Source organism: Phaethon aethereus (genome assembly GCF_964289735.1).
Source record: "Phaethon aethereus genome assembly, chromosome: 13".
Classification (NCBI taxonomy): domain Eukaryota; kingdom Metazoa; phylum Chordata; class Aves; order Phaethontiformes; family Phaethontidae; genus Phaethon; species Phaethon aethereus.
In genome coordinates this window covers 8,636,075-8,662,066 of record NC_138589.1, presented here as the reverse complement: position 1 = coordinate 8,662,066, position 25,992 = coordinate 8,636,075, and the positions used below count along the sequence as shown (strand labels likewise).

The window sequence follows — 25,992 nt, the reverse complement described above, 5'->3', positions numbered from 1 at the left end:
TGATGTGTCATCTATGACATATACAGTACTTGTTCTTTTATATCTGAATTAAGGCATTTCCCTTCCATTTCCATTATACTGATGTAAACTTGCTGAAAGCTTGAGTGACCCACTATGCCCAGGGTTAAACTGCAATGTCCTCAACAGCTTATTTCAGCATAAGCACTTAAATGAAGCCAATTTAACTTTATGAAGGGAAAGTGAGTCCATTTACATGTAGAAGTAATGCTTCCTATTGTTTCTTTAAACAGATCTGATAGTGTATGATGCTGGATTTACAGACAGTTTGAACCCACATAAATAGATTCACAAAACTTATGTTGTTCAGTCAGTTTAAATAAGCTTATTTTGTGGAATAATAGAGCAGAACATACAAGATCACTAGAGAGAGCTGAAAGACTAATGGAAACACCAATTTCAAACCCGTGGTTTTGAAGCACCATTCTTTTGATTTTTTTTTTATTACACTTTTCTTGACAAAATATAATTTGCTTTTAAGTAGTCCATTAAAGCCATTCTGATTAATTCAAAATACAGTAATAATATTTAGGCTTTTAAAAGTCCCTCAAATTCAATATATTAGAAGTCTGAATAGCTAAATGTATTTTCATAAATAAAAATGTTATGTCATTATTTCTTCCAATTGCTTCTTTTCATCTAATTTGCAAAATTATGCATTTATCAGAAGCTTTAATACATTCACCAAAATAGTAACTGAAGCTATTTGTGAAGTGTGAATCAACTTGTCAAAAAAACTAAAAAAAAAATCTAACCAAGTTAGAAAATATAACAAGGAGTTCCTTTTAGACATACATTCTTTTCACCTGTTGACAATGTAGGCAGCTTTTCTGGTAAAAAAAACCCAGTTCGTTGTGTAAAACATAGTACCTGAGTTGCAGCCAGTAGTATCAGACTTGCATCTAAATTCTCTGTACCATCGTCTACCTTAATATTGAGGTCAACACATGAATGACTGCATTCTTATAAATTAGATACACATATGCATCCTAGAAAACCTGAAAGTTATTCCAAAAAACTACATGCAGAAGTTGCACGAATTGCTGTATAGCTGTGAACAACATGCATGGAACAGCTGGAATAAGACTGCCAGTTCAAGAGTTAGGTAAAATTTCACAGTGAATGTGCATCACTTAAGCTGCATAGTTGAAACGCTACAGTGATATTTACAGCGATCATCAGTGGTGTGCTACATTGCACACCAAAGTGTTTCCCCATCTTTTGAAGCTGGCAGTTCTTTATTTTATTTGAAAATATTGCCAGAACCACTTACTGCAAAAGAAAGGGAAAATATAACTGATAATGAAATACCTGTGTAACATGCATAAGAATTCACAAAACAGCTTTCAGGGGAAAAAAACAAACAAACAAAAAAAACCCCACCAAAAACCAAACTACTCCAAACTTGAAAGCTTTTTAGAAAGTTGGAAAATTTTATTTCCTTGGCTTTAGATTAAAGCTTTACTTCAGTTCCCTTATTACTGCCTTTGGAGTTGTAGGTCACTCGTTGGAAAAAAAAAAAGTATAGTGGAGAAAGAGCATTTTTTCTGCCTAAAATTATCCAATGGCACCTTCAGCTTCATAAGGTTTGAGGCTGTCCTCCTCTGACTTAGCTGTTTGCCTCTTTTCCACACAACAGGAAATTCTAGATTAATGTAGTACACAATTGCACCTCTCAACTTTTTCTGCAATATCTTTTCCTGGAGTTCCAGAAATATCTGGGGGAAGTGGATTGAAAGCGCACACTTGCCACTTTGGTACCTATTACTTGCAGTGCTGCTAACACTTGTGATACTTCTTCTGAAAGCCCAAACTCCAAATCTGGTACCTTTATATGAAAATGTGTTTTCATTAACTCTATGCCATAAAATTATAGAAGTAGAACTAGAAATTCTTTAAAAACTCTTAAAAAACCCCACAAAAACAATAACATGATCATATTGCTGATATTCCGACCCTTTGCACAGGGGAAAGTTGTCCGATTTGTAATACCTAAATATTTGAAGTTTGGCAATATTGCACGCAACATTATGAGTTCAAGTAAGTTTTCTAAACAAAAGAGAATTATACAGAAAAACATACTAGCAGGGTATCCCCCATCACCTACAGCAACCATAAAATCCCTCGTAACAGAATCCAGCTATTCAATTATTAAATGATTCCAGCTTGTTCCATGAACACACTCTTCTTTCTATGTAGTGGAATTCCACATAAGGAATCCTGCAATGTCAAATGGCTGTTGAAATTAAGCTTATTTTGCTATTGTCTGGTACATACTGCAATGTTTATATTTAAATTTATTGCTATAATAGCTGGTAGACATTTGTGTTCACCTCACAATCCAATTTAGTTAAACAGCATGAGAAGTCAATGCAACAACAGAGAAGAGTAAGCTGATTTCAAAAAACCAGAAGGGCACGACTTAACAGCATGTGAAAGGTCATTCAAAACAAAACCAAGGAAAACCAGCAAAATGAGCTCTGAAATGAGAATTGCAAAGGCTATCGGTCCATACGGCTTCAGTCATATGGATGCTTAAACAAATTATGACTTGATCCATACTAGCAATTCAATTATCTATTCATATGATATTATGCCTATGTATGCGTATTGACCTTTGAGTAAACCTTAAGCATTTATTGTTCTGTTGTTTCTGGCTTACAGGGTTAATATTTTTGTTAGACACAAACTGCAACTACGACCCTATTTATTTCAAACACTATTGGCATATTTTTACTTGAAGAGAGAAAATTAAGAAGCCCGTAGCACAAGCTGAAACACAGAAGATATTCTCCTATTTTAAGTGGAAGGGAAAACATGAAACAATACATCAACCTGAAGCTACAGCCAGGTTAAGCCTGGCTTGCCGGCTTCATCTGGTACACACAAGACATGTGGCACATCAAAAAATATATTAAAATGTTCTGGGTATGCCACACACTGCACAGAACAGCAGGCCCTCCCTGCCATAGGTGTCCTTATCACAAAAATGGCAAGAGGGAGCTGTGAGTGCGTGTGCCTCAGCTGTCTGGCAGGTCAACACACTAAGGAGTCAGCCAGTACCGCTGTGGTTATGGCAATGTATAGCTACCAGGCTCATACTTCTATCTGCCTGTCTTCATGGCCAGGAATTCCTACAAAGGAGAAGAGAGAAGGTAGCTGATGGTTCAGATGCTACACAGAAGAGGGAGAAAGCAAGCAAGAAGACAGAAAAATTGGGTTGCGGTGAAAGGGGAAGGGATATGAATGGTGATTAAAGTCCTTTGTCCAAAATGTCTTTACTGAGAGAGTCGTCAAAAATCGGAACAGGCTGCCCAGAGAGCTGGTGGAGTCATCATCACTGGAAGTATTCAAAAAATGTGTAGATATGGCACTTCAGGACGTGGTTTAGTGGGCATGGTGGTGTTGGGTTGATGGTTGGAGACCTGATGATCTTAAAGGTCTTTTCCAACCGTAGTGGTTCTGTGATAGCAGAAAGAAAAATGGTAAAAAGAAGCTGATAGCTAAAGGCAGCCTGATGTTCATAGTATAAAGTCTCTACAGGACTACTCAGTCATTTGACTTGTTCAGCGCTTGACCAGGCAACATTGCAATAACAAATTTAAAATGCCTGTCTTGTGCTGGTGCTACCATATGAATCCATCCTTGTGCAGTTTCTGAAAACATTTCAGTAAATTAACAGCTACTCCATATTAAATTTAAAGTACTTGATCTTATTTATGTTGTTCTGGGCCCACAAGGACATTAGTTCTAAGAAAATGAGTTTGTGTTATTGGTAATAAAATAAATGAAAACAAACATATTAAGCAGATAGCCTTCTCAAGAAAACACAAAGGATCATTATCGGGATCCACTTCAGCTTGCAAAAAGGACATGCCTGCATTTCAGCCAAGGTCAGAACTGTTAAAATAGCCATATAGCTGTAATCTGCAGTAATCTGACCGGCATCGGTCATTACGCAAAATTCTATTCAAAACCAAAGGATTTAGTAGGGCTACAATTTTATTATCAACAATAATTTTTTTAGGATGCTGAAGTTTAAAAAACAAAAACAAACCACCCCACAACAAAAAAAACAACAAAGCCCAACAACTTGCGTTTGTTTAGTTTTACTAAATTCATTTTATGTATCCTCCCCCTCCCTGCCCCTAGAACAGCTTCAGTTTACTCTATGCCCAACTTTAGATATTATACTCTACTTTATACTGTGCATTGCTGCTTACAGGATTCAGCTGAAAAACACCATGTCAGAATGGTATTAGAAATTTCTTAGAAGCCAATAAAAGCCTGGAAATGTAGATGTAGAGCTGAAAATTCAGGCTGACACTTACAGTCAGCTGAGGGGTCTCCTTAAAAATAACAACTCCAAAAGAAATGGGGAGTGGAAAAGGCAGATTGCGGGAAATGGATCAGAAAGCATGACTTACATTTGAGATTGTGTACTTCTCCCAGATTTACACTTGGACCTCATCTGATCTCAAGTGTAAAATTCCTTAAATATTTGAAGAAGCTGTTGCAATTGAATTTCTCCTCAAAGAGAGGTGGTCTGTGGAGATACTAGCCACAGATGTAACACCCAGTACTTCTCAATTCTAATGCTCATTTTGACAATTGCTATTCCTTGTAGTTAATTTAACATTATTTCTTGTTGTAAGATTACAAGTGAATTGAACAATGTGAAAGTAAAAGCACAGAACATGTGCTAATTACTATTCTGCTATCTTTTAACAACATACTGGAATGTTAATAGGAGAGTGAATAATTCTAACAATGTTTTTTAAAAACCTCATAATTATGCAAATTTCCTGTAGTTAAGGCTTGGCAGATCAAAGAACCTTAAAATGAATTAGATAAGGACAGCCATATGTGCCTTTTTATTTTACTCTCTGCATGAATATTGCATACGTGAAAGATACCATAATTCCGAACTAAAGACCTGCAGAATTGGGAAGATCAGAAGCAGCATGGTGGACATTTTATTGAGTACTGTATGATTTACTTTAGCCCAGGGCTGGAAGGATAACTTAAGGTGACTGGATAGTTTGGTTTCAGCGGTCCAGGCAAAAACCACTGGTAAAGACAACAAATAGCATCAGCTGACTTGAAAAAAAAATTTGAATGGTGAGCACTGTTTTCATTAGAAAAAGAACTATGTGGTTACTCATTTTACTTCCTGGGAGAGAGATGAATTTGTTTAAAAATATGATTACAAATTATCAGATTCTCTCATTATTGCTTTCATATAATTAAAAGCTTTAGATATGGATTGTTCCGTGATATTATATAAGAAATGTAAATAAGTTAGTGAAAATTAGTTATAAAATAGCACATTGATGCCATACTTCTAAAAGCTTAATGTGGAAAACACGTTTTGTAAGTTTATATATGGCCCAAAAATGCCACGTCGGTTTGGTATTGCCCACCAGTAGACATATATAGAAGTGTCACTTGAGGTATTTCTTGATAGTCAACTAGAATATGGTTCTGAAGTAACAGACTGTTTTTCAAGAGAATAACTTGTAGGCCAATAATTCTAGTTAGAAGAACATTTACTGAATTTACAAGTAGGACTTATAAAAGAAGTAAGCTTAGCTACAAACTTAATATAATAGCTTCAGAAAATGCAACTTTGGAAAGTTCTTGCAGGAATTATACAGACTCAAAAAATCTATTAACATATTACAGTTCAGAAACTGATCACAGACAGTATTATAAAATTCCCTGTAGCAATACTGCTAGGGTCATAAATGCACTTGGAATTCATTACTGTTATTTCATAATGCCAAAACAGAAAAGGAAATTCATCATGAGTGGACTCTGTTACGTTTTTATTATTGTAAATATGGTAGCAGCCAAGATGAATGGTACTATAGCAGTATTAAATCATATTTGATAGCTGTTTCTTAGAGTCAATTGTAAAAACACTGCATTCCTAAAAGCACCACCCCACCCCCTCAAAAACCCCCAAACAACCAAACTCACCACACCCTAAAGATAACGTTTAAGAAAAATGGATTTGGTTTTGGTAGACAGAACCAGAAAAAAAAATTAAGAAAATGATACATGAAATCAATCCAAATTTTAAGCGAGCTTTATTCCCCACAGATATAAGGAATTTGTAAGCTATGTGCATTCTTCCATGACACAGAGGTCTATAGTTAGAAGAACATCTTTATTTTGCCACTGGGTTATTTTATAAGCTTGCTTAAATAGTAAGTGCCAAAGGGTCAAACATACATAAACCAAACCCATCTAAACTTGTATTTCCTCAGTGGGGTTTAGAACCAGTTTTACTGCTGTGAATTAACCTTTCAATAGATATTCTGCACTTGAGATCCCACAAATCCATTATTTTGTCATCTTCCAATTAAAATTATGTCAATTTATAAAAATAAAATTTATTTTAAAAAGTAGCATGTAATGTATCATCCAGATACGCCAAGTTTCAGTCCTCTACAGTTACTATTTATAATATCACAAATATAAAATATTTTAAAGAATCTAATTAATGTATTCTACTAGCTGATAGACATGATTTAAGTGTATTGTATGAGTTCACTTAAAATACCAGATTTCTAAGTCTGAGACTGTGTTAATTACAAATAAATAACATGAGTTAAAAAATTCTGATTACACAAACAATGAATCTAAATCAGTATAATTAGATCTAAGTAAAGGTTATACTTTTTTTTTGACTTAGCCATTTTATAGCTCTTTCCTAAGGAAGAAAAAAAGGGTCAGTTCGATGGTTTTACTAATGTGTTTCTTAGGCAAAAAAAATGTCTTTTTTGTTACTTAGGCAAACAGTTATTCATCAGTACGCCTGATTCTCTGGTAATAAGATTATGTGTAAGTATCTGATCATAAGTCACATGGCCAAAGGAACTACGAAGCTGGGTTTTCATTGAGTTAGTTTATATTCATACGGGTGCACCAAATTTAGGCAGGCCTGCATTAAGTCCTATTTATTCCTTCAGGCTCGCTGGATTACACAACTTTAAACCCACTGATTTCTTCATTTAGATGCACGTTCACCCAATGAATGCACTCAACTAACTTGTAGCGGTGGGCTGGAAAGAAATTTTGTAATATAGAAGTTATAGTAATTTCCAGTAACTCTGAGAGCAACTCTCAAGAAAAAGCTTTATCAATAGGTCCATATTCCAAGAAGTTAACCCCCAAGAGCACAGAGGGGCAGGGATCAACTGCAAGTAGCTTAGTTAACAGCATAAGGAGAGATTAGTGAACTACAATCTTTATTACACGAATTTGTGAAAGTAAAAAAGTTTTTACTCTTTCATAAGATATGAAGTGCATTCCAAACTGTTTATACTTTTTTTATTTTGAAAAACAAGTACTCGTGTGTCTTTAAAAAAAGGAATAGGTTCAACAAAACTGCTTGTATTTAACAGTATAGGTCTTACTGATATCCTATCAGAAACTCAGCTCTATGGGCAATATGCAACATGGAAGCAAGAAGAGGACAAAAAATAAGATACCCAGTCATCAAGAACTGAAAAGGCACTCCAGTGTGGATTCAAGTAATACGGATAACACAGTAGGAATCTTTAGAAACCTGTCCTGAGGCAAAATGCCTTCAAAACCAGGACAGAAACCGTGAAACTAAGGATGTCCGTATTTATATGAATCCTGTGTGTCTCTGCAAGCAGCCCTACTTCCTCTGTGGAACCTGCAACACCTTTTAAGGATCTTCTATTTCCCTGTGAACTCTCCACAGTACACTAAGCTATTTTCTGCTATGCTCCCTCGTTACTGCTTGGGCAAGAACATTTCAGGCTATGGCTAATTGCAACTGCATGCATGCTGACCATCTGGCCATCCTGAGGACAAAACCAGACCAAATAACTGTTGATCTCCAAGTACAGTCTTTTGTTGTGTGGAATTTTGTCTTCTACCAAACTGCTGATTTTCACAGAACTGGTAAGAGTGTTATCTGAGGCATGTATGCTCCAGTTAAAATGGGCTTAAGTAAGCTCGTGGATTCAGACGTTACTAAGGACCACAAATAACCAAAAAGACAGCATACTGAACTAAGTTTCATGTCCACAGGAATCCAGGCTTTTCAGGGATAAGGAGAAAGATCTTGTGTAGGCCTTTACCAGTATTTTCTGATATGGTTAACCAGACAGGCTGTGAACTGGCCGCCTAAGGACTTGGGCCGGATAGTCAAACAGCATGTAGTGTAACTGAAAACCTCTAAAATCATCATGGCGTTTTAAGTGTTTCTAACTAAAAATGTAACCTCTTTTTAAATTTAGCTTATGAAGAAAACCTTGAGAGCGATGAAGCTGGGTGTACAACTGGCAGGATGATTAGTTGGTTAAAAAGAATTTGTGCAATGATTAGAAAAAATACTCTGCATTTTCATGTTAGCATTAATTATTACTTTGATTAAAACATAGGCTAATACTTCCAAGCTTTCAAACCCATATTTAAGCATGTACAAATACAGAAGTACTACAGAATATTAGGGTAAGTTTTTGCAGCTATCTGGTTTGTATTTCAGGACATCTTGTTTCTTTTTATTTTTTCTAGGGTGGAATTAACAGTCCTGAGCACAGTATTCAAGGTGAGAGCATTATCATTGATTTAGGACCTTAAGTCAGCATTTTTCCCCTAAATTACTGCTATTATTTAAATTAACGTTATACATAATACCTTTTCCCCAGCAAACTACGGGAAACTTTGTTTTAAAATTTGAGTTTAATTTGAAATAAGACTTGAGTGCCAGATGCAGTTGACTGCCACCATTGGGAAGGAGTCAAAATGGTGCAATTTACAGATGTGCATACTCTGATGATATTTTGGCTTGTGAGTTTGGGATTTTTCACCAAAGCGACAAGAGTCCATTATGAGATGTGGTCATAAGATTAACAGTCGTAAGTTAGACTAATAGACCATTTAGTACAGTCACCTGTGTTTTCTAGGAGTCACTAGTACCTACCTAGGAAGGTTGCATAAAACCCATGATATTCTTCTGCTTGGACCGGGGATTATTCTTGTCTACTTTGTTTTTGGACTCGTGAACTGTGGCATCTGCAACACCTCATGCAATTAAACCTTTAGTTAAGCTACAAGTTGCATAAAGCACTGCTTCTTTCCATTTATTGTGACCCTGTTATCTAATGATTCTTTGATACCTTGTAGTTCTTGTATCATGTGAAAGAATGCATCCATTCCCTCGCTGTCTTCCCCTGGCTACTCATGATTTTATAGATGTCTGTTAGCCTGCCAGGTATAGTGAACAGCTCCAAAAAAATACGTCCTGTGTTTACTCAGTATTATGTTGATCCTTTTCATGTGGCTACAAAATTATATTTAGGTATTTCAAGGCCACTGTTGTTTTTTAATATGTAATTGCTAAGGAACTGGTAGAAAAAGTAAATCATTAGAAGCTTACACTATTTCACAAACTGATGATACTGTACCCAACAATTTTTCAGACTGGACAAGATATAGCTAACTGTTCAAACCCAATTTGCATGGGACAGAAAAAAGGAAAAAAGAGTGCAGTTGCAGTGTTTGTAATAAATATGCAATCTGTAAAGTAAGAAGGAAAAGTTAGGGAGTTTTGGCCTTGTAAACTGAAGACAGCATTCAAACCCAGTCCCATTTCACTCTGTAGACTTCTTTCCAACTCTTTAGATTGGTGAGAAGTATATACAGACAGACCATGCCATGTGTATTCTCATTATGAGGTTATCTTACCTGACCCGTTTTTCAGGTATCCATTTGCATCTACAGTAGTGTACATGATGTAAGGACCAGGCTGATTAACACCAAAAGGCTATAAGGGAAAAAAACAAACCACAAGCAGAACAGCCCCAGGCAAAATTTCAGGAACAGATAAAGCTACAGTAATAAAACAGTAAACCAAAGAAAATTGTTTCCTACTCACACAGATAATTTCAAAAATCTTGCAGCTGTTTTGGTCATAGCATTATGTGAAAATTAATTTTCAAAATAAGGCTTATCAGTTGTGTATGTAATGTTTAGTTTCTCATGAAGAAAGCAACACTATGCAGTCCTCTGGCAAAATGTTACATGTTTCCTTGGAAGTTACAAATAAAAAAACCCCCAAACTAGAAATTCAAAGGAAAAACTGCATGTTCTGAACAAGCAGAACTCATTTTATGTTGTCTGAGAGAATGCACTATGTTGATAGCTTTTCAGAATTGAAAAATACTACACAAATTCAAAATTTTGTTATCATTATTTAGCAGTGTTTTGTTTAATTCATGAAAGTGGTTGAATAGTCACTTGTCAAGTACCAATATCTATTTTAAGCTAATTCTCTTGAGAGAGAAAATGTACAGTTAGGGGGAAAAAATAATTAAAAAAAAAAAAATCAAAGGGACCTTTGAAACAAATTCACCTAAGTAACAAGGTGAAGGTTTTAAGTAAGAAATTCCCCTAATTATCTACTATGGTGGGGAACGGAGAGGAAGGTGGACAACTGTAGGAATAGATTTTTTTTAAGTTTTCCTTTTTTTTTTTTAAATCCTGAATTCAAGCTGCTATTAGGATATCAAATCCAGTAAAGATCTTTCAGATGAATTACAGAAAGAACACTGAAAGAAGAGATGACACGTTTCACACCATGCCTCAAAAAACAGTAAGTTCTAAACCATAAGAATATGTGATAATGATGGGAGATGGGATCAAAGGCTGAAAAATAATTGATTAGAATGAAGAGTAAGGAGACCAAAAAGGTGATGTTGATGTATATCTATGAAAGATATGCACATAAGGTGAAAAACTGGTTGGTTTTGCGGTGGGGTTTTTTTGCACCAGGTAGCTGTATTCTGGCATAATGTCCTTTCTATAACTTTCTGACAGAGAACTTCTACAGTGGAGGCAATATTATTGCAATGATCTTGATAATGAAATATTCACCAACATCTGTTGTGAAGATTTGCTTTTTAAACCCTCTCTTTAGTTTTGCAATTAAGCTAATAATACTATCAAACACCCTTATTACTTTATATCAGAAATTAAACCCTATGTCTTAAAATACACTTGAAGAAAAAGGTGGTCCCATTTGAAGCAGTTCTTGTATTTTCAAATCAAAATTAAAATTCATATTTTTGCAGAACTGAAGTGCTACTGCTAGCTTTGATTGCTCCAAGTTCCTCTTTTAGGCCAACTTTCACTGTGAACATTGCTAAATAATTTGCTAACTGAAAGTTTGGTGGGTGAGCTGCAGCATCTCTGGAGACGATTAAAATAATTAAAATAGAAATCAGCATACATATATGTAGCTATCTGCAGGATCATCAGAACCACGTATATTGCCTTCCCTTCTATCCTTCATTGTACCCACTTACTGTATTTTAGTCCAGAAGTGGCTATATGGCTGAATCTGTCCCATAATCAGTTTTGCCTGGCCTTTCTGACCACCCAGAACAAGACTTGGCACACAACACAGTTTGGGCATCCAGCTGTATTACAGACATTTTTCTTGTAGCCGGTATATCCCAGCCCCCATGATGTTGGGTAACAAAGCTCACTGCAGAATCAGTCAACTGCTTTAGTCTCTGAGCAGGCAGCTGGCGAATGGTATGGGTCTCAAATATGCGGAACTTGGCCAATCATGGTTTGGATTACACATTCTTCCAGTCAATAACTGTCTTGGTATGTGGAGAGCTTTTGGTGTAATTAGACCTCAGCTTATTTGAAGCCAAATAGTAATGCAAAGTTATTGTCATACTTACTGTTATTTTCCGAGGACAGTCATTAGAACAGAGGCCACTGAGAACTGCAAAAACAAAAAGTGAGCTTGTATGGGTTATTTTAACAAGCCATCTCACAAGCTCTACCTCTGACATCTGTTGAAGTGTAGTAATAGTGTCAGGTATATGTTAAAACACATAAAGAAAGTAAATATGACATATGTTAATGTATAAACAAATTTCTAATCTGTTTGAAGTATAGTTCTTTGCAGAAAAATTATTAGCTAGTCACTGTTTTATCATACCTCATTGGTTAACCAGCTTTAAAAGGGAAGTTGCCAGTTAAAAAAATTCCAAATTAAAATATTTTTAAAATAGTGGACTGTACATTTCATTCATTACTCTTCAGTTCTAACCACTTAAAAATATTGGCAGAGATTCAGCTTTACTGCTTTAACTGGGAAAAAGGTAAATAAAGGCTTTTCCTTCTATACGAGGGATAGTTTTACAACTTGATTTAAAGCAATTCACAAAAGCTGTAATAGAAAAAATCCCATTACCTACTTATTCTATGAATTCAGAAGTATTATAGGGAGATGTCTATAATGGTACTTAAGATCTAAAGCCAGTGACAGTTGTTCAATTACTTGTTTAAAACTTACTAGTTTTTAAAAAAATCAGTTAAATTACAGAAATATCTGTTAAACACTCATTTATAATGAACTAAATGATGGACAATAAAAGCCATCTGTTCTACAACCTAGAACATCTTGTCACATTGAGTAGGAGAACATCAGTACTAAAATGCCTCTAAAACAAACAACAAAACATACACACACACACACAAAATCTAAGGTGTCATTCTGATGCAACATTTGGACTTCAAATGACAACAGTTTGGTTGAGCAGTAGCCCAATAATGGCTATAAGCAGGGAAGAGGATACAGATCAGGCAGTATCAAAGCCAAGTAAAAACATAACTTCTCCATGAGTTAAGGTATCCCAAAACAAGTGTGGCAGACAGCAAAAATTAATATTTGGACCAGATTTAAAGGCAGGCCATCCTAACCACCAGAATTTTTTTAAGCATTTTTTGTCTACTTTAAGGCTCCATGGAGTTTCAGGTACAAAATGTTTGGGGACACAAATACTAAAAGTGCACGTAAGATCTTCATAGTGTAATAGTGATTGGAACGATTACAAATCATTCCCTACTGGAGTCAGAAATGGCACTGTTCTAGTGAAGGAACATTTCTAATACTTTGTGTGCAGATATTAAAAGCTGTCATGATTCCCAAGTTATCATTCTTTGCTTGTTATTTCAAAATGTTGACATTTCCAAATACAGAAAAATCTATTACTTTTATACAGTCCACAAAAAATATTTGGTCACGTAAGATGAAGGTGTGGCAAAGCAGAATTTGAAGACACCGTGTATCAACAAATAGACTTTTTAAGCTATGAGCTTATTGTTTATATTTATACATAGGTATGTATGCAAGTGGAACCTACCCTTCCCATTTTGACGCAAAATGGCACACTGCAATTTGCTGTTCAATTTCACTACTGGAACAAACAATGTGACCAAGTACATTTGACATCGGTTATGATGAGCAAAACTGTTCTCATTGTCCATATGCCAAATAAGTCAACACAATGCATTTTTTAATACACCAACTCGCACAAAGCATGTTTCGTTAGAAATACTCTCCCCTGTATCACAGTAAAACTATTTTTAGACCACTCATTAATTTCCATTTCCTGGGGTTTGCTATGCTAAAATACTCCCTAAAAGGGTGCTAAAAAAAAAAACCTTGCTCCAATTTTTAAGATAGATTTACACAGAGTGAAACAAAAAGAATGTTGCAAATTAGTCCTTTCCCCATTAAAATATCACATGATTATAATTCTGGTAGGGCTTTGTGAAATATAAGATATTCCTAGAAGACTTTCTGCATGTTCATGGGAATTACACTACCCATATACAGTATTATTTAAAAGAAGGCTTCCATCAACATGACAAATCATTATAGGTTACTAAAGTGAGAATAAAGCTCAGGCTAAGGAGAAAATAATAAATTCATCAGTCCACAGTAGTAGCTGCAGTTCTGTTTATCTTATGGCATGCAGAATGTGTGCTTTAGAAGGATTAGATGCATTTAAATAACACGAAGGCAAATGCAATTTTTGAAGGTGAACCTTTGGTTGTTCCTGTTTAGCTTTGTCCTCATAAGCTCACGTACAGCCTCATTTTTCACTCGTTCTCAAAAAAATCAAGGAAGACAGACAAGCAATGAGCTCAAAGCTCAACACCTTTGCAGTCTGGAAGAACACGGTAGGGCATGCAATTTGAAAACCTAATTACTCTCACTTACAAATATAATAACCTAACTCTAGCCTTTTAAAGCAAGGCTGTAATTAATTCACACACCCTTGCTACGTTCACTGTCATTCTCTGCTTTTCTCGTGTTTTGTGCCACATCCTGCTTTTAGGTTGAAAACACCAAATTGACTCACACATGGAAACAAAGTGGCTCTCAGAATAGATCATACAGCATAAGCAAAATACACACCATGCCGGTCTTCGCTGAAATGAAGCCAGCCCATTTTGCACTAGATTCTGAATCATTTCCAGATGATATAGAAAAGCACTCCAGTAGAGTAGGCTTGATAAGACAGAAGTACAGCAAAAAAGACAGAAGTCCCCACTAGAAAGAAAAGACTGCAACCACTCAAAGCACAAAAGGAAATGAGAGCACTTGGCTATTGTTTCCTGCCTAGCTTTCTGAAAATAGGCAAGATAAAAAGGCAGTCATTGTAGACAAACAAAGCATGTTCCTTCAAGTCAATATTGCTGTAAATTGTTCCAGTTCCTTTCTGCCTTACTATAGCATACATATTTATATTTGCAAACACAGTTATATTTCTTCTCAAATTAGTGATTTATGAGCTAATCTTGCTCCAAATTTTAAATAGCGTCACATATTAGAAAAAAAAAAAAAATCTAACTGGAAGGATAGGTATGTGTAGAACTAACTCCATTTTAATATTGACATTATATTATGTGAGGAGGGGATAAGTGAAGATATTGTACAAATGATTCATTAGAAGGGGTCTCATACGTTCAGCTAGTCCAACCCTCTCCCTCAAAAACGATTAAATATACTACATAATTTCTTAATCTAGTTGTCAGGACCTCTAGTGTTGGTAACTCTGCAGCTTCTCTGGTGAAGTACTAACATAACTAGTATGTTAGTACTTCACAAGCTGTCATTTAGGAAATTATTCTTACTATTTACTCTTTGTAGATTGTTATTTTATGTTGTATCCTGCATGGACAAACAGAACACTTTTCCCTCCTTGTTCTGCATCGTTATGGATCGAAGACATGGGTCTTCTTTACATTTCTTTTTTGGGCTGAATAACTTGTTTCCATGTGCTATTTCCTTGCAGATCATATTTTTAGACACTTGATAATTCATGTTTTTCCTTCAGAAGCCAGCTGATAAATGAGTTTTTAAAGACTAGTATCTGTCTTTAGAATTTTGCTAGGATGCAGAAAGAAAGCTCCAGGATGAAAGGAAAAGATTTAGTCTGCCTCTAGTTAACAAGTGAAATAAGACATGCATTCTTGTAACCCCCCCCCCCCCCAAACAATAAAAACCCCACAAAAACATACATACTGAAGAGATTATGAACACTTATTTAAAGGTCATTGGGGTCAACACTGATATTAAAAACAGGTAAAGTGTTGAAAATAGCGGGCAGAGTTACCTTGCATTTTAATAAGTCCACTAAAATAAAACCAAGAAAAAAACCCTTTGAAACAAAACAAAACCAACTTATCCAAGTTCACATTCTGCAACAAGAGATTACTGCAATCCCTAATATTTTCCACGCTGTGTTTTTTCTGTTCTAAAATTACCATACACAGAGGCTCAAATACATTCCTTTCAAGGTCCCATTTTGACTTGATTATACAGCAATAACTTACCAATAACTTTAACAAAATAGGCATCTGCCTCAAAGTTATTTTTTAACGTATGGATAGCAAAATCATTGTTGGAGTAGCCTTTGCTTAGCACAATGATATCCAAGATTCCCTAGAGGAAAAAAAAAAAAGAGTTTATGTTAGAATGCTGATTTACTCTAGATAACATCTAAATTTAGCAAAAAAATTCCCTTAGAGATACAAAGGAAAAAAATAGACTGTGTGCAGCAAAGTTTACACCTTCACTACCAATTTTAGTATCTTTCAGATTTTACTAATCTATGGCAATTTAGGACAGCGTGCTCCATCCACAGCTAACCAGGACAATGCATGTGCTCCATGGCTTCTTGCAACTGAAGAGGGCAGCTCAAATGGAGCATACAGAGGGGCAGCAAACTTTTAGGCAGTGATGGGCTGCTGTTGAGTGCTCCCCATCCAGGGAGCATCTCAAGAGTGAATTTCCCAGGTTGAAGGCACTACAAAGCGGTCTGTCAATGGCACACAGATACAGCAACACAGAGAGAGAGATGCTGTCTGCTGTAGTAAAGGGTTGAACTTACATCTTCATATATGTCAAAGAAGGTTGCCACCACTGCATCCTTGATTTGATTTAGGTCTGAGAGCTCCCAAAAAACTTTAAACATACGACGTACACTCTTGCAGCTTACATTATTGCATGGGACATTTTCTAGTAAAAATGCTTGTTGATTGCTGTAAAACATATATATAAAAAACAGCTTACTTGTGATAAACAGTCTAAATAATAGACTTTACAAAAATACTGTAACTAAATAATTTAAGTCTACTGAAGTTAAGTACAATAAAAACAAAGCTAGCAGCCACCGGATACTTTAAAATCCATAAGCATTTATGTTAACTTTATAGAGAGAATTATAACCATTATGTCATGCCTGACTGACTTAAACCAATGAATACACTAAATAAATGGGCCCAAATCAGCAGGAATCATTTCATTAACCATCCACTCAAAAGACTTGAACATATTCTTACTTCATTCTGAAACAAGTACAAGCACACTTATCTGGCATTTTCCTTAATCCCTCCACGGTCCTTCAGCTTAAATACTACTTAAAAAGTCTCAGTACTTTTTCATTATTTTATGACAATCTCTTCCCAGCCCAGTTCCATTAATAAATTTTCTTACACATTGCATGATGTTTTAAAATTAATTTAAGATTAAACCGAGTCTCTATTGGTATTTTTCCATTGTTTCTAAGAAAAACAGAAAACACAAACCCCAACCTACTAGCACAGTAAAAATAGGATAAGACAAACCAAACTGGACATTTGCTGACATACAACTAATACAGACAGAAAGACAGGCTGTAATACTGAAACAAGAAACCAGCAGACCAGAGTACCAGGTCTCATATAGCAAAATCTCCCTTCTGAAGGATTTATCTAATACATGCCCATTGGTCAGTGGGAGACGCAAGGTTCGTACGTGCACGCTGACGGCTAATAGCATTATTCGCTGCCTCTGATACTGTAACATTGCCACTCGCACTGGAACGGTGAAAACCGTCAGACTTCACCAACTGGGAGTCTGATTCTTTGGCAGGTCTGTATCCTGGGAGCCCACTAGAATCCATCACTGGCTTGGCAACAGGAGCAGATGAAGTTTCCTCCTCTCTTTCTGGGGGCAGAGCCAGGAGGTGGAGCAGACAATGTTCTGTAAAGCTAGCTAAGCATGGCAGAGCCCAGGGCAATAATCAAAAACACTTCTTCATTATGACCTTCTGCTGTTTCAGAGGTTGACAAGGTGTTTTCCTGATTCTTAATGGCATCCAGTGCGTCCAGGATGGAGTCTCACACATGCACGCGCACACACGAGCATTTCTCCTTCGGAAAGTTTTTATTTTTATTTGCTTCTATGGTATACTTCAGATAATTTGCTATTCATAAGAATCCTATCCCACAATATTCATATTTCTGCTCCATCCGTTTCTGAAAGAGTTAGAGGAGGGCAAAACATTTATCCTGAGAAAACACATTTCTGACAACAAAGCGTATCAGTTTCCTTGCGTGTTGCCAAGTTAATATTTCAGAACCCACAATGGGAAAGACTTTTTTCAGTTCACATTTTTTAAAATTGCCAAAAATTACTAGATGATAATTATTTAAAAGACAAAAGATTATCAAGCTTGCGTGACACTATGTATGGAGTATTGGTCAAGTCTAAACTATAAGCCTTGTGAATGGATAGACGCAAGAAGTTTATTTACTACAGGAACCTTTTTTATTTCCTTTCCTTGGTAGTGTGCATTTACTGACTTTGAAAACATCACAAACTTGACAAACAGTAACATAACACCAGCTGCACTGTGACAAAAAAGGAAAATATTAATCAAAGTGGCACTGAGCAGGGAAATGCCACTTTCCTTCACTCTTCTGTATCAACAAGAGAAACACAAGACAAACAACAGAAAAAAAAATCCACCTCAAACCCTAAACAGATACTGAAGACTGAAAAGTGCACGATAGAGCTATCTTGTAGAGGAAAAAAAAAGTTCACAGATGTAGCATCCTTGTGGCAGAGCAGCAGAGATCTGGAGATTCCCTACTCAGAATATAGCTGAAAGTCTACTAATGTTTATCTTAGTAGGCAGCAGGAAATTTCATTTCATACTACTACCGATTTATGTCCATACGTTCCCTTTTGAAACAAAAACACAAGCTTGCCTAGTAAAAGTAACAACTCAAAGATGTTACATATAAATGTTAAGCTACAGCAAATGCTAACTATACCTACAAGTACCTACACATAGGTTTAGATTCACTACTGTGAGTCATATGAAGTTAAAATCTGATTTTTTAATTTTATTTTTTTAAAGAGTTGGTGTTATTGCTTACCATAAAAAAAATTGAGAGCTTGCAGGGTAACAAACAAAAATAATGAAATTCTAAAGCTAATGAAAACTATTACTATTGTTGAGAAAGGAGGAGTAAAACAAGGTTTAAACATGAGCTGCAATATTAAACTTCTTTTAAGTTTTGTTTGTTGTTTTTTTTTTTTAAAGTGGAATTTACAGAAACGCATCACTTCACTGGAAGCGTAGAGAAGTTTTCTTTTCCTTGTTGACAGACTAGATATTATTAACTTTATAATTAAAGTTGAGCCTTCTTTCCTGTCAATTTCCAAGCAATTCCTTGGCACTTATTTTATTGATGTCTTCAAATTATTTTGACTTCTATACCAGCCTTCAATTCCTCTTATTTCCTCTAAAAGCGTCTTTGAAAAGCACGATGAGAAGGGTTAATAACTTATCTAATAAGTATCTTCTAAACAAATGCTTTAACTGGGGAATATCATTGGGGTGTCTTCTATACCATGTTGCTTTTCCCTTTTCAAAAAACTGACAGAATTTATAGTAAGGAACTAAGTTACAAACTCACATTTCATTCTAAAATGATTCAATTTGATTCTTAACTTTCCTCACATTTCTGGCCAAAATTTTGAACGGTATATCCTGCCATTAATATTTGAACAGCATCAGCCAACTAAAATACACTCCTGAAATATTAGTAGTTTCTGCTGAAAATACTAATTTGATACATTTACATATGTGTAAGTATTTCCTCCTGTTTTGACTGAAATTGAGCGAACGTGACTTTCCTTTTCCTCATGTATTTTCAGCCCCTTATCTTTTGGTAACATACTGGATAAGGATTTTATCATGAGTATGTAGGAATGATCTACAACACCTAGAAACAATTTCAAAATAAGTACCTCTAAAAAGCAAACGGATGCACTCACACAGCACTGAATAGAGGAAAACAACAAAAAGCACTCATTTGGTGGTGGGGGACAGTCTTTGGGTTTGCCCCCAAAATACAGACAAAAAGAAGGCAATGTACTTGCATCCTTCCTCACATCCACGTATGTAAACAGTCTTAGTACTTTACTTTAAACTTCCATCTAATTTTCAAGGTGAGCTATGTTCCCCGTTCCACTGAAGGCTGTATATATTATAACCAGTTCTCTTTGTGCCCAAACTTCATTTTTTCATGTGTACAGTCAAGTGAGTCCCACTTGACTCAGTACAAGACAAAAAATAAACACTGAAATAAACCAGTAATAAATTATGTAATCAAAAGCTAAAATAATGAACACTAATGGAAACCAGAAACTATATATCTATATATGTGTATATGTTCATATATATCTTAGTAATTGTTAGCCACCTTATGTCTTTCTTGATCCTTCTCGGTCCCAGCCCACTCCCAGGGCCACGCCGATATGGGAGTTCCTATGTGCTACATCCCAGCATGGGAGGAGGAAATCTTAGCATGTGGGCTATTCTTTTGAAAGGCTGCAGCAACAGGGACAGTTGCAGTGCCTTACTGTTTGCAGAGGGAAGAGAAATCAGCTGTTTGGTGTTTCACTCCTCAGCTGTTCAATTCTTTCTTGGAAAAACTCCTGACATCTGGATTTGGCCTGTGAGCTGCCAGTTGAGTCCTCATGTTAGTTAGGGCTTTAATAGACAAGCATCGCTAGAATCAAAGTATTTACCTCCATGTTTTATTTCTACTACATGCTACAATTACAAAGGACAAGTTTATGACCTTCTTATTACTTTTAACAAAATTTTGAAGAGTAACACAACCAGAAAAAAATCTCCCTGTAACAATAATCAGCATCCTTAAAATGACAAAACAATGTCCTGAAAGCTATGGGGAAACACATAAAGACAGACACTGCTACAATGGTAAAACCTCAAAATCAATGCTGAAGTGCTACACAAAATGTCTAACAGTCAATATCGAGCAATTCAGCTTAAATACTGAGAAGAGGCAGAGCAAAGTAACTCTGAACTAAGACTAGCGTATCACCCTTAACATGCTACTTGCAGCACTTTCAATATTTAGGTATACACACCAATGTATACACAGTGGCGGCTAAACTGTGTACTACCTGCATAACTTTATCCCAAACAGCTCATGAGTGATGCTCAATGAAATATAGAGTTGTCTACAATTTGGACCTTCTGACCGAAGACATCTATGCAGCAAAGCTAAATTTAATGAGGCTGAATAACTGTAAGCGAGGCCTAACACCAAAGAAAGACTGAAGACTTATCTCAGTTTTATTTTAACACCTTTCTTTGGAATTAGAATTAAATATTTACTGCTTAATTTCATACATCTCTCATTCTGTCAGTTTTAGGCTAGTTCATTTACAGTTATACAGGAGACATCTCAATGACTAATATCTTACTCCAGACATTCAGAATAATTGAATTTGCCTTTGGTTTTTTAGCTATTCTCAATTACAAGGTGCTCATCAATCCTACATTTAAAAAGAAGTCCTCTATCCAACCTTACTTCTGAAAAGTGACAACTAACAATGATTTAGGAAGAGAGGACTTAGTCAGATAAGAGTCATTTCAAGTATACCCATATAAAGGATTAAGACATATACATGAATTTAAAACTCAGCATGAATACCTGGAAAACTTTCTAGAATTGTATTACACTCAGAGTTTTTCATTCAACTGTCCCTATCCAGTTGTTTGTTATCTCCAAGTTTCAGTCTTTAGTGTTATTTATCACCAATGTCAGAAAGAGATACTGTATTTCCAACTTGAACATTACTTCACCTGTGAAAAACATTTGCTTTGAATAAAATCAAACGGATATGGCAGGAGATAAAACAGTGAGTCTTACGGCAGTTCTGAGAATACTTGAAGCTATTAACTGTTTTCCTGACTTACTCACCTGGAAGGACAGTAAACCAACTTATTCCTCACTATGATGTCTTTATTTCAGTGTTTTGTAGGTATTTTTAAGGATTTGATCAGAAAGTGCTTTCCTGAGTTGTGATGAAGGCATGTAACTGATTTTAATCATATTTTTCCATTATCACATATCAGTGTATTTTCAGACGAATAAAATGGTTTCTGCCTCTAATTTCTTTAAGTTACAGACAGCTACTACAAGATAGGCTTCCTAGACTACACCACAGATTGAGGTCAAGAGTTTTGAAATCATAGATAGAGCTTCTATCATTTAACCACAGTTACGAATCACTGAAATTAGATCTGTAGATGTAGCATGAAAGGCTTCAGAGAAAGAAATAAACAGCTTGATCCAGAAGTGTTTAAAATCAATTAAATAAGGTTTTCATTTTAATTTGCTCTAATTTAAGATGAGCTTTTAATTTAATTCACACACTTTTAATTCTCTCCACCCTGTGACCCAGTTACACATTTTAAAAGGAAGTACTTGTTTAAACCACTCAGAAACAATGAATTAATATTACTCTGAAAGTGACATTTGATAGGGGGTGCAAAAAATGTGACTTTCATTCCCATCCCAGGGTATGAAGAGCCTGTTTCCATTACTTTTCTACAAACACTGGAAATATACAATGTTAACATGCAATGTATTTCTTAAATATTCATTTACTTACTCTTTTTTTGCCAGACTTCCTCAGCTCTCTGAACTTCCCTTTTAATAACCTGTCAAATCACTTGCCAGTACCTTCAGCCCTTATGCCTTACTGTGTCACTCAACTTCAAAGTCAAATTTCAAAATAACTTTAAGATGCACCCAACTGAATAAACAAACAATTTCAGAAGCAAGGAGAATAAAGATAAAAGTGTATCTCAGTAATTCACTGCAGTGAAACATAGGTAACTTCCTGGGCTTTTACAGGAGTAACTAGTTATAAACTAGTTAAACCTTTTACATAATATTAAATGACATAATTATATACCAGCCAGAGGAGAGAGGCTCCTACAAATTTTAAAAGATAAAATAACTTCTGAACTCCAGAAATCTTCATAAAGTCCTTCTGAAGTGTACTAGCCATCAGGATACATGCTAGAAGATAGCCTACAGCACAGCTTAAAACACAACATTTGTGGAGCTTAAGTAAAAACAAGAACAACTTCATAGTTTAGATAGAATCATAGAATCCTTAAGGCTGGAAGAGACCCCCAAGATCACCAAGTCCAACCATCAACCCAACACCACCACACCCACTAAACCGTGTCCCAAAGTGCCACGTCTACACATTTTCTGAACACCTCCAGTGATGGTTACTCCACTACTTCCCTGGGCAGCCTGTTCCAATGCTTGACCACGGTATTTCTATGGAAAAGGAAAGACTTTGGTTCTAATCTGCTCTCAAGACTGTTTACAGTCTTTATTCAGTGACAGTGGAACAGAAGATGCAAACTCCCTGTGTAGTAGAAAACCTGACATTCAGGGCCCTAGTGCTTTAACTTTGTCTATGCAAGTTCTGGGCAGAAACAGCATCACCTCCTTCTCCTCTGCCATAGCTGAATATAAACAGCTGCTGTGCTAGTTATTTTAAGGCTCAGAAGTACAGAGACAGAGCTCAGCTGCTCACTGCCTTGTCTCTGAATCACATCACGTAGGCTGAATACAAGCACGTAGCTCTTCAAACTGGGTCATTTTTAGGTATGTGTCAGTATCTGAAGAACTCTTAACACAAAAGTGTCAGCGGGTGACATGTTTAGGCAACCACTAGAGGATCTGAATTGAATTCTTTGACTTCAGCATCTAAATTCTGTCTATATACTGTTCTGAGCTCCTCAGTTCTTTTCCTTAAGGAGTATTAATTCAAACTATGAGCCTGCACCCAAGCTCATCCAAAATACCATACAGAGGAAGATACTAAATACACCTGTAAGGGAGGCTTATTTTGCCTTGTAATGCACTAGTGCAAGTATTTGTCATAGATCCCAGTAAGGAAGATGTTGAGACTCCATAAGGTATTGATTAAAATACCTTTTACAAGCACTGACCTGAGGAGGAAAAAGGGGGTAGAACAGAATCTTACAACTCTTCAGATGCTAGAAAACCCAAGTTGTGCGGCATCAGACAGACCTCTAGTCAGGACACAGCATGCTGGCATACCCTGTCTGTAGCGAGGTTCAGTGGCATTATGGCCTCTAGAGCTCTTTGAGGTTTTTCTTAGAAGTAAACAATTCTATTCATCACTTCTACTGTCAAGCAAAAGGATGTTCACATGAAAGCATGCTGCTTCACTTCAAGGTAAAGACAAGGACATGCCAGTGGTATCATCACCAGGTGCCAAGTGAGCGCTGCCTACAGGCTTCTCCGTTACGATTAGCTGGCTATGTTTATCCTGCAGCCAAGCGATATGCGCAGAACAGCACAGGCATGCACCTACTCAGGTCAGCTGTTATGTGGTTCACTAACTCCTCAGTGTACAATAATCTCCCTGTAAGCATCACTACATGCCCTCTCCCACCTAACACCAGATGGTAGCAATACAAAGTATCAGGAAAGTAAGTAATGAAGGAAAAAAAAAGGAGGAAAAAGATTACACTGACAAATTTAATAGGAGAGGTTAGAAGCGTCTTTTTTTGGGGGGGAGGGTGTGGGGCAGCAGAGTTTATTTATTTCGGTTAAATTTGGACAATATAAAATCACTGATAAGTTACTAGGTGTGTCTAAAATTCCTGGTTCTCAAAAGGCAGCAACACACTACTGCATTTTTCAGCAGAGTCACCAGCCAGCGTTCACTCCTTGCAACAGCACAGAACAGGTTCCCCAGCTCTCAGCAGCCTGGTGTTACTAGCCAACACTGAAAGCTGAAGTCAGGGTTTCACAGAATATGATTTGGGAAAGGAAAGGGAGGGATAATCAGCTGCTGTGATTGGGGAGGAGTGCCTAAAACGGTACTTCATACTCCACTCCCCTGTGCAATTCCCCACCAAGAGCCACAATCTGAGCCTATACAATTATGCATTCTAAACATACCATGTAAATGAATACCTTTTTAAAGGGGAAACATGTAGCAGAGATCAAAAGCCTTGTTCACTTGATAAAATGAACAAGATGCAGTAAAATTAGTAATTTGTATGACTGATGATTGAACATGCATTTGATAGTCTTTATTTCTAAGTTTACATATACTCTTACCTTCCAGATGTGTTTTTTAGTATAGCAAGAGCATCTGGGTAGCCATCCATATTGTAATCTCCAATATGAAGCGTAATTGGAAATGAAATTTCCGCTGAAGATTTGTCATTTTGATACGGTACAAAGCCCCAGAGCGTGTCTTTATTTCTGAAGTCTTGCAAGACCGGAATCCACTGTAAAATAAGACAAAAAAAAAAAGAACAGCTAAGTAAAAAAAATCTATTGATTAAAACAACCTAATTCTTTTAAAAACAGCTGACATTTCTTCACTGCATCAGGATTCTTAACCATTTACAAATTTCTGAAGAGAAAATAATCCTTATTTCCTAACTCTGTCATCAAATGAAAAAATTAAAGTTTTTTCTATGCACTATTATTCCAGAAGAGAGAAAGATAGGGTTGTAAGAATAAAGGACCTGTGTTTTGGATTGTGCCCAGTGTATGGAGGTATCCAGGAACAATTTCACTTGAAGAAACAACAGGCTTGCCTAGAACCTGTACTAATCTTTAGGTAAGCTCAAACTATCAGGGTCTTGACATCCTGAGTCTGTCCATTTTTCTTGGGATTACAAGCAATAGGCAGCATTAAAGCTGGAGAAGGGACGCACCCTCAAATTTGTGGACAACATCAAACTGGGGGATACAATCAGGACAGAATGGCCATTCAGAGGGGACCTAGAAAGACAAGAATGGGCAAACAGGAACCTCATAACAATCAGCAAAGGAAAGTCCTGCAAAAGTGAGTAAACCACTGCAACAGCGTAAGCTGGAGACTGACCAGCTGGGTAGCTCCTCTTCCTAAAAAGATGCGTGGGTCCTGGCGAGCAGCAAGCTAAAGCCAAGTGTGGCAGCTATGACGGCAAGCTGCTGCCTATGCTCCTGCTGATTGAGGCGAGTGATTATTTCTCTTTATTCAGCACTTACTAGTCGGCATCTGGATCCTGCGTCCAGTTTTGTGCCCCACAAGAAAAATCTGAGAATACTGAGTGTGTTTAGAGAAGGGTCACCAAGATGGTCAGGCGTTGAATATTTACTTAAAGGACAGGCTGACGGCACAGGGCTCGTTCAGCCCAGAGAACAGAAGATTTAGGGGGGACTTAACAGTGACCTTCCAATATCTGCAAGGAGATAACTGAGAAGGTGGAGCCAGGCTCTCTGCTGAGATATATGGCAGAAGAACAGGAGACAATAGTCACAGACTATAAGGGAGGTAAACAAACAAACAAAAATTCACTATGATGATGATAATTAAACTAGGAAAGAGGCCCAGAGAAGTTGCAGAATCTTTGTCCTTGGGGGTTTTCAAAGTTTGACTGGACAAAGCTCTAAACAACATGGTCTGAATTCAGT

At 36.4% G+C, this 25,992-nt stretch overlaps 1 protein-coding gene across 1 annotated transcript in view; it reads right to left on the bottom strand.

Annotated features, from left to right (window-relative positions):
- Positions 1-25,992, bottom strand: part of ITFG1 (integrin alpha FG-GAP repeat containing 1) — an 86,855-nt gene that overhangs the window by 10,236 nt on the left and 50,627 nt on the right. The window contains exons 10-14 of the mRNA XM_082005665.1: positions 24,643-24,815; positions 16,263-16,413; positions 15,706-15,814; positions 11,754-11,797; positions 9,748-9,826 (exon numbers count right to left, since the gene is read on the bottom strand). Of these exons, the coding sequence (XP_081861791.1) occupies positions 9,748-9,826; positions 11,754-11,797; positions 15,706-15,814; positions 16,263-16,413; positions 24,643-24,815 (556 nt within the window). The remainder of the gene's footprint in view (positions 1-9,747; positions 9,827-11,753; positions 11,798-15,705; positions 15,815-16,262; positions 16,414-24,642; positions 24,816-25,992) is intronic.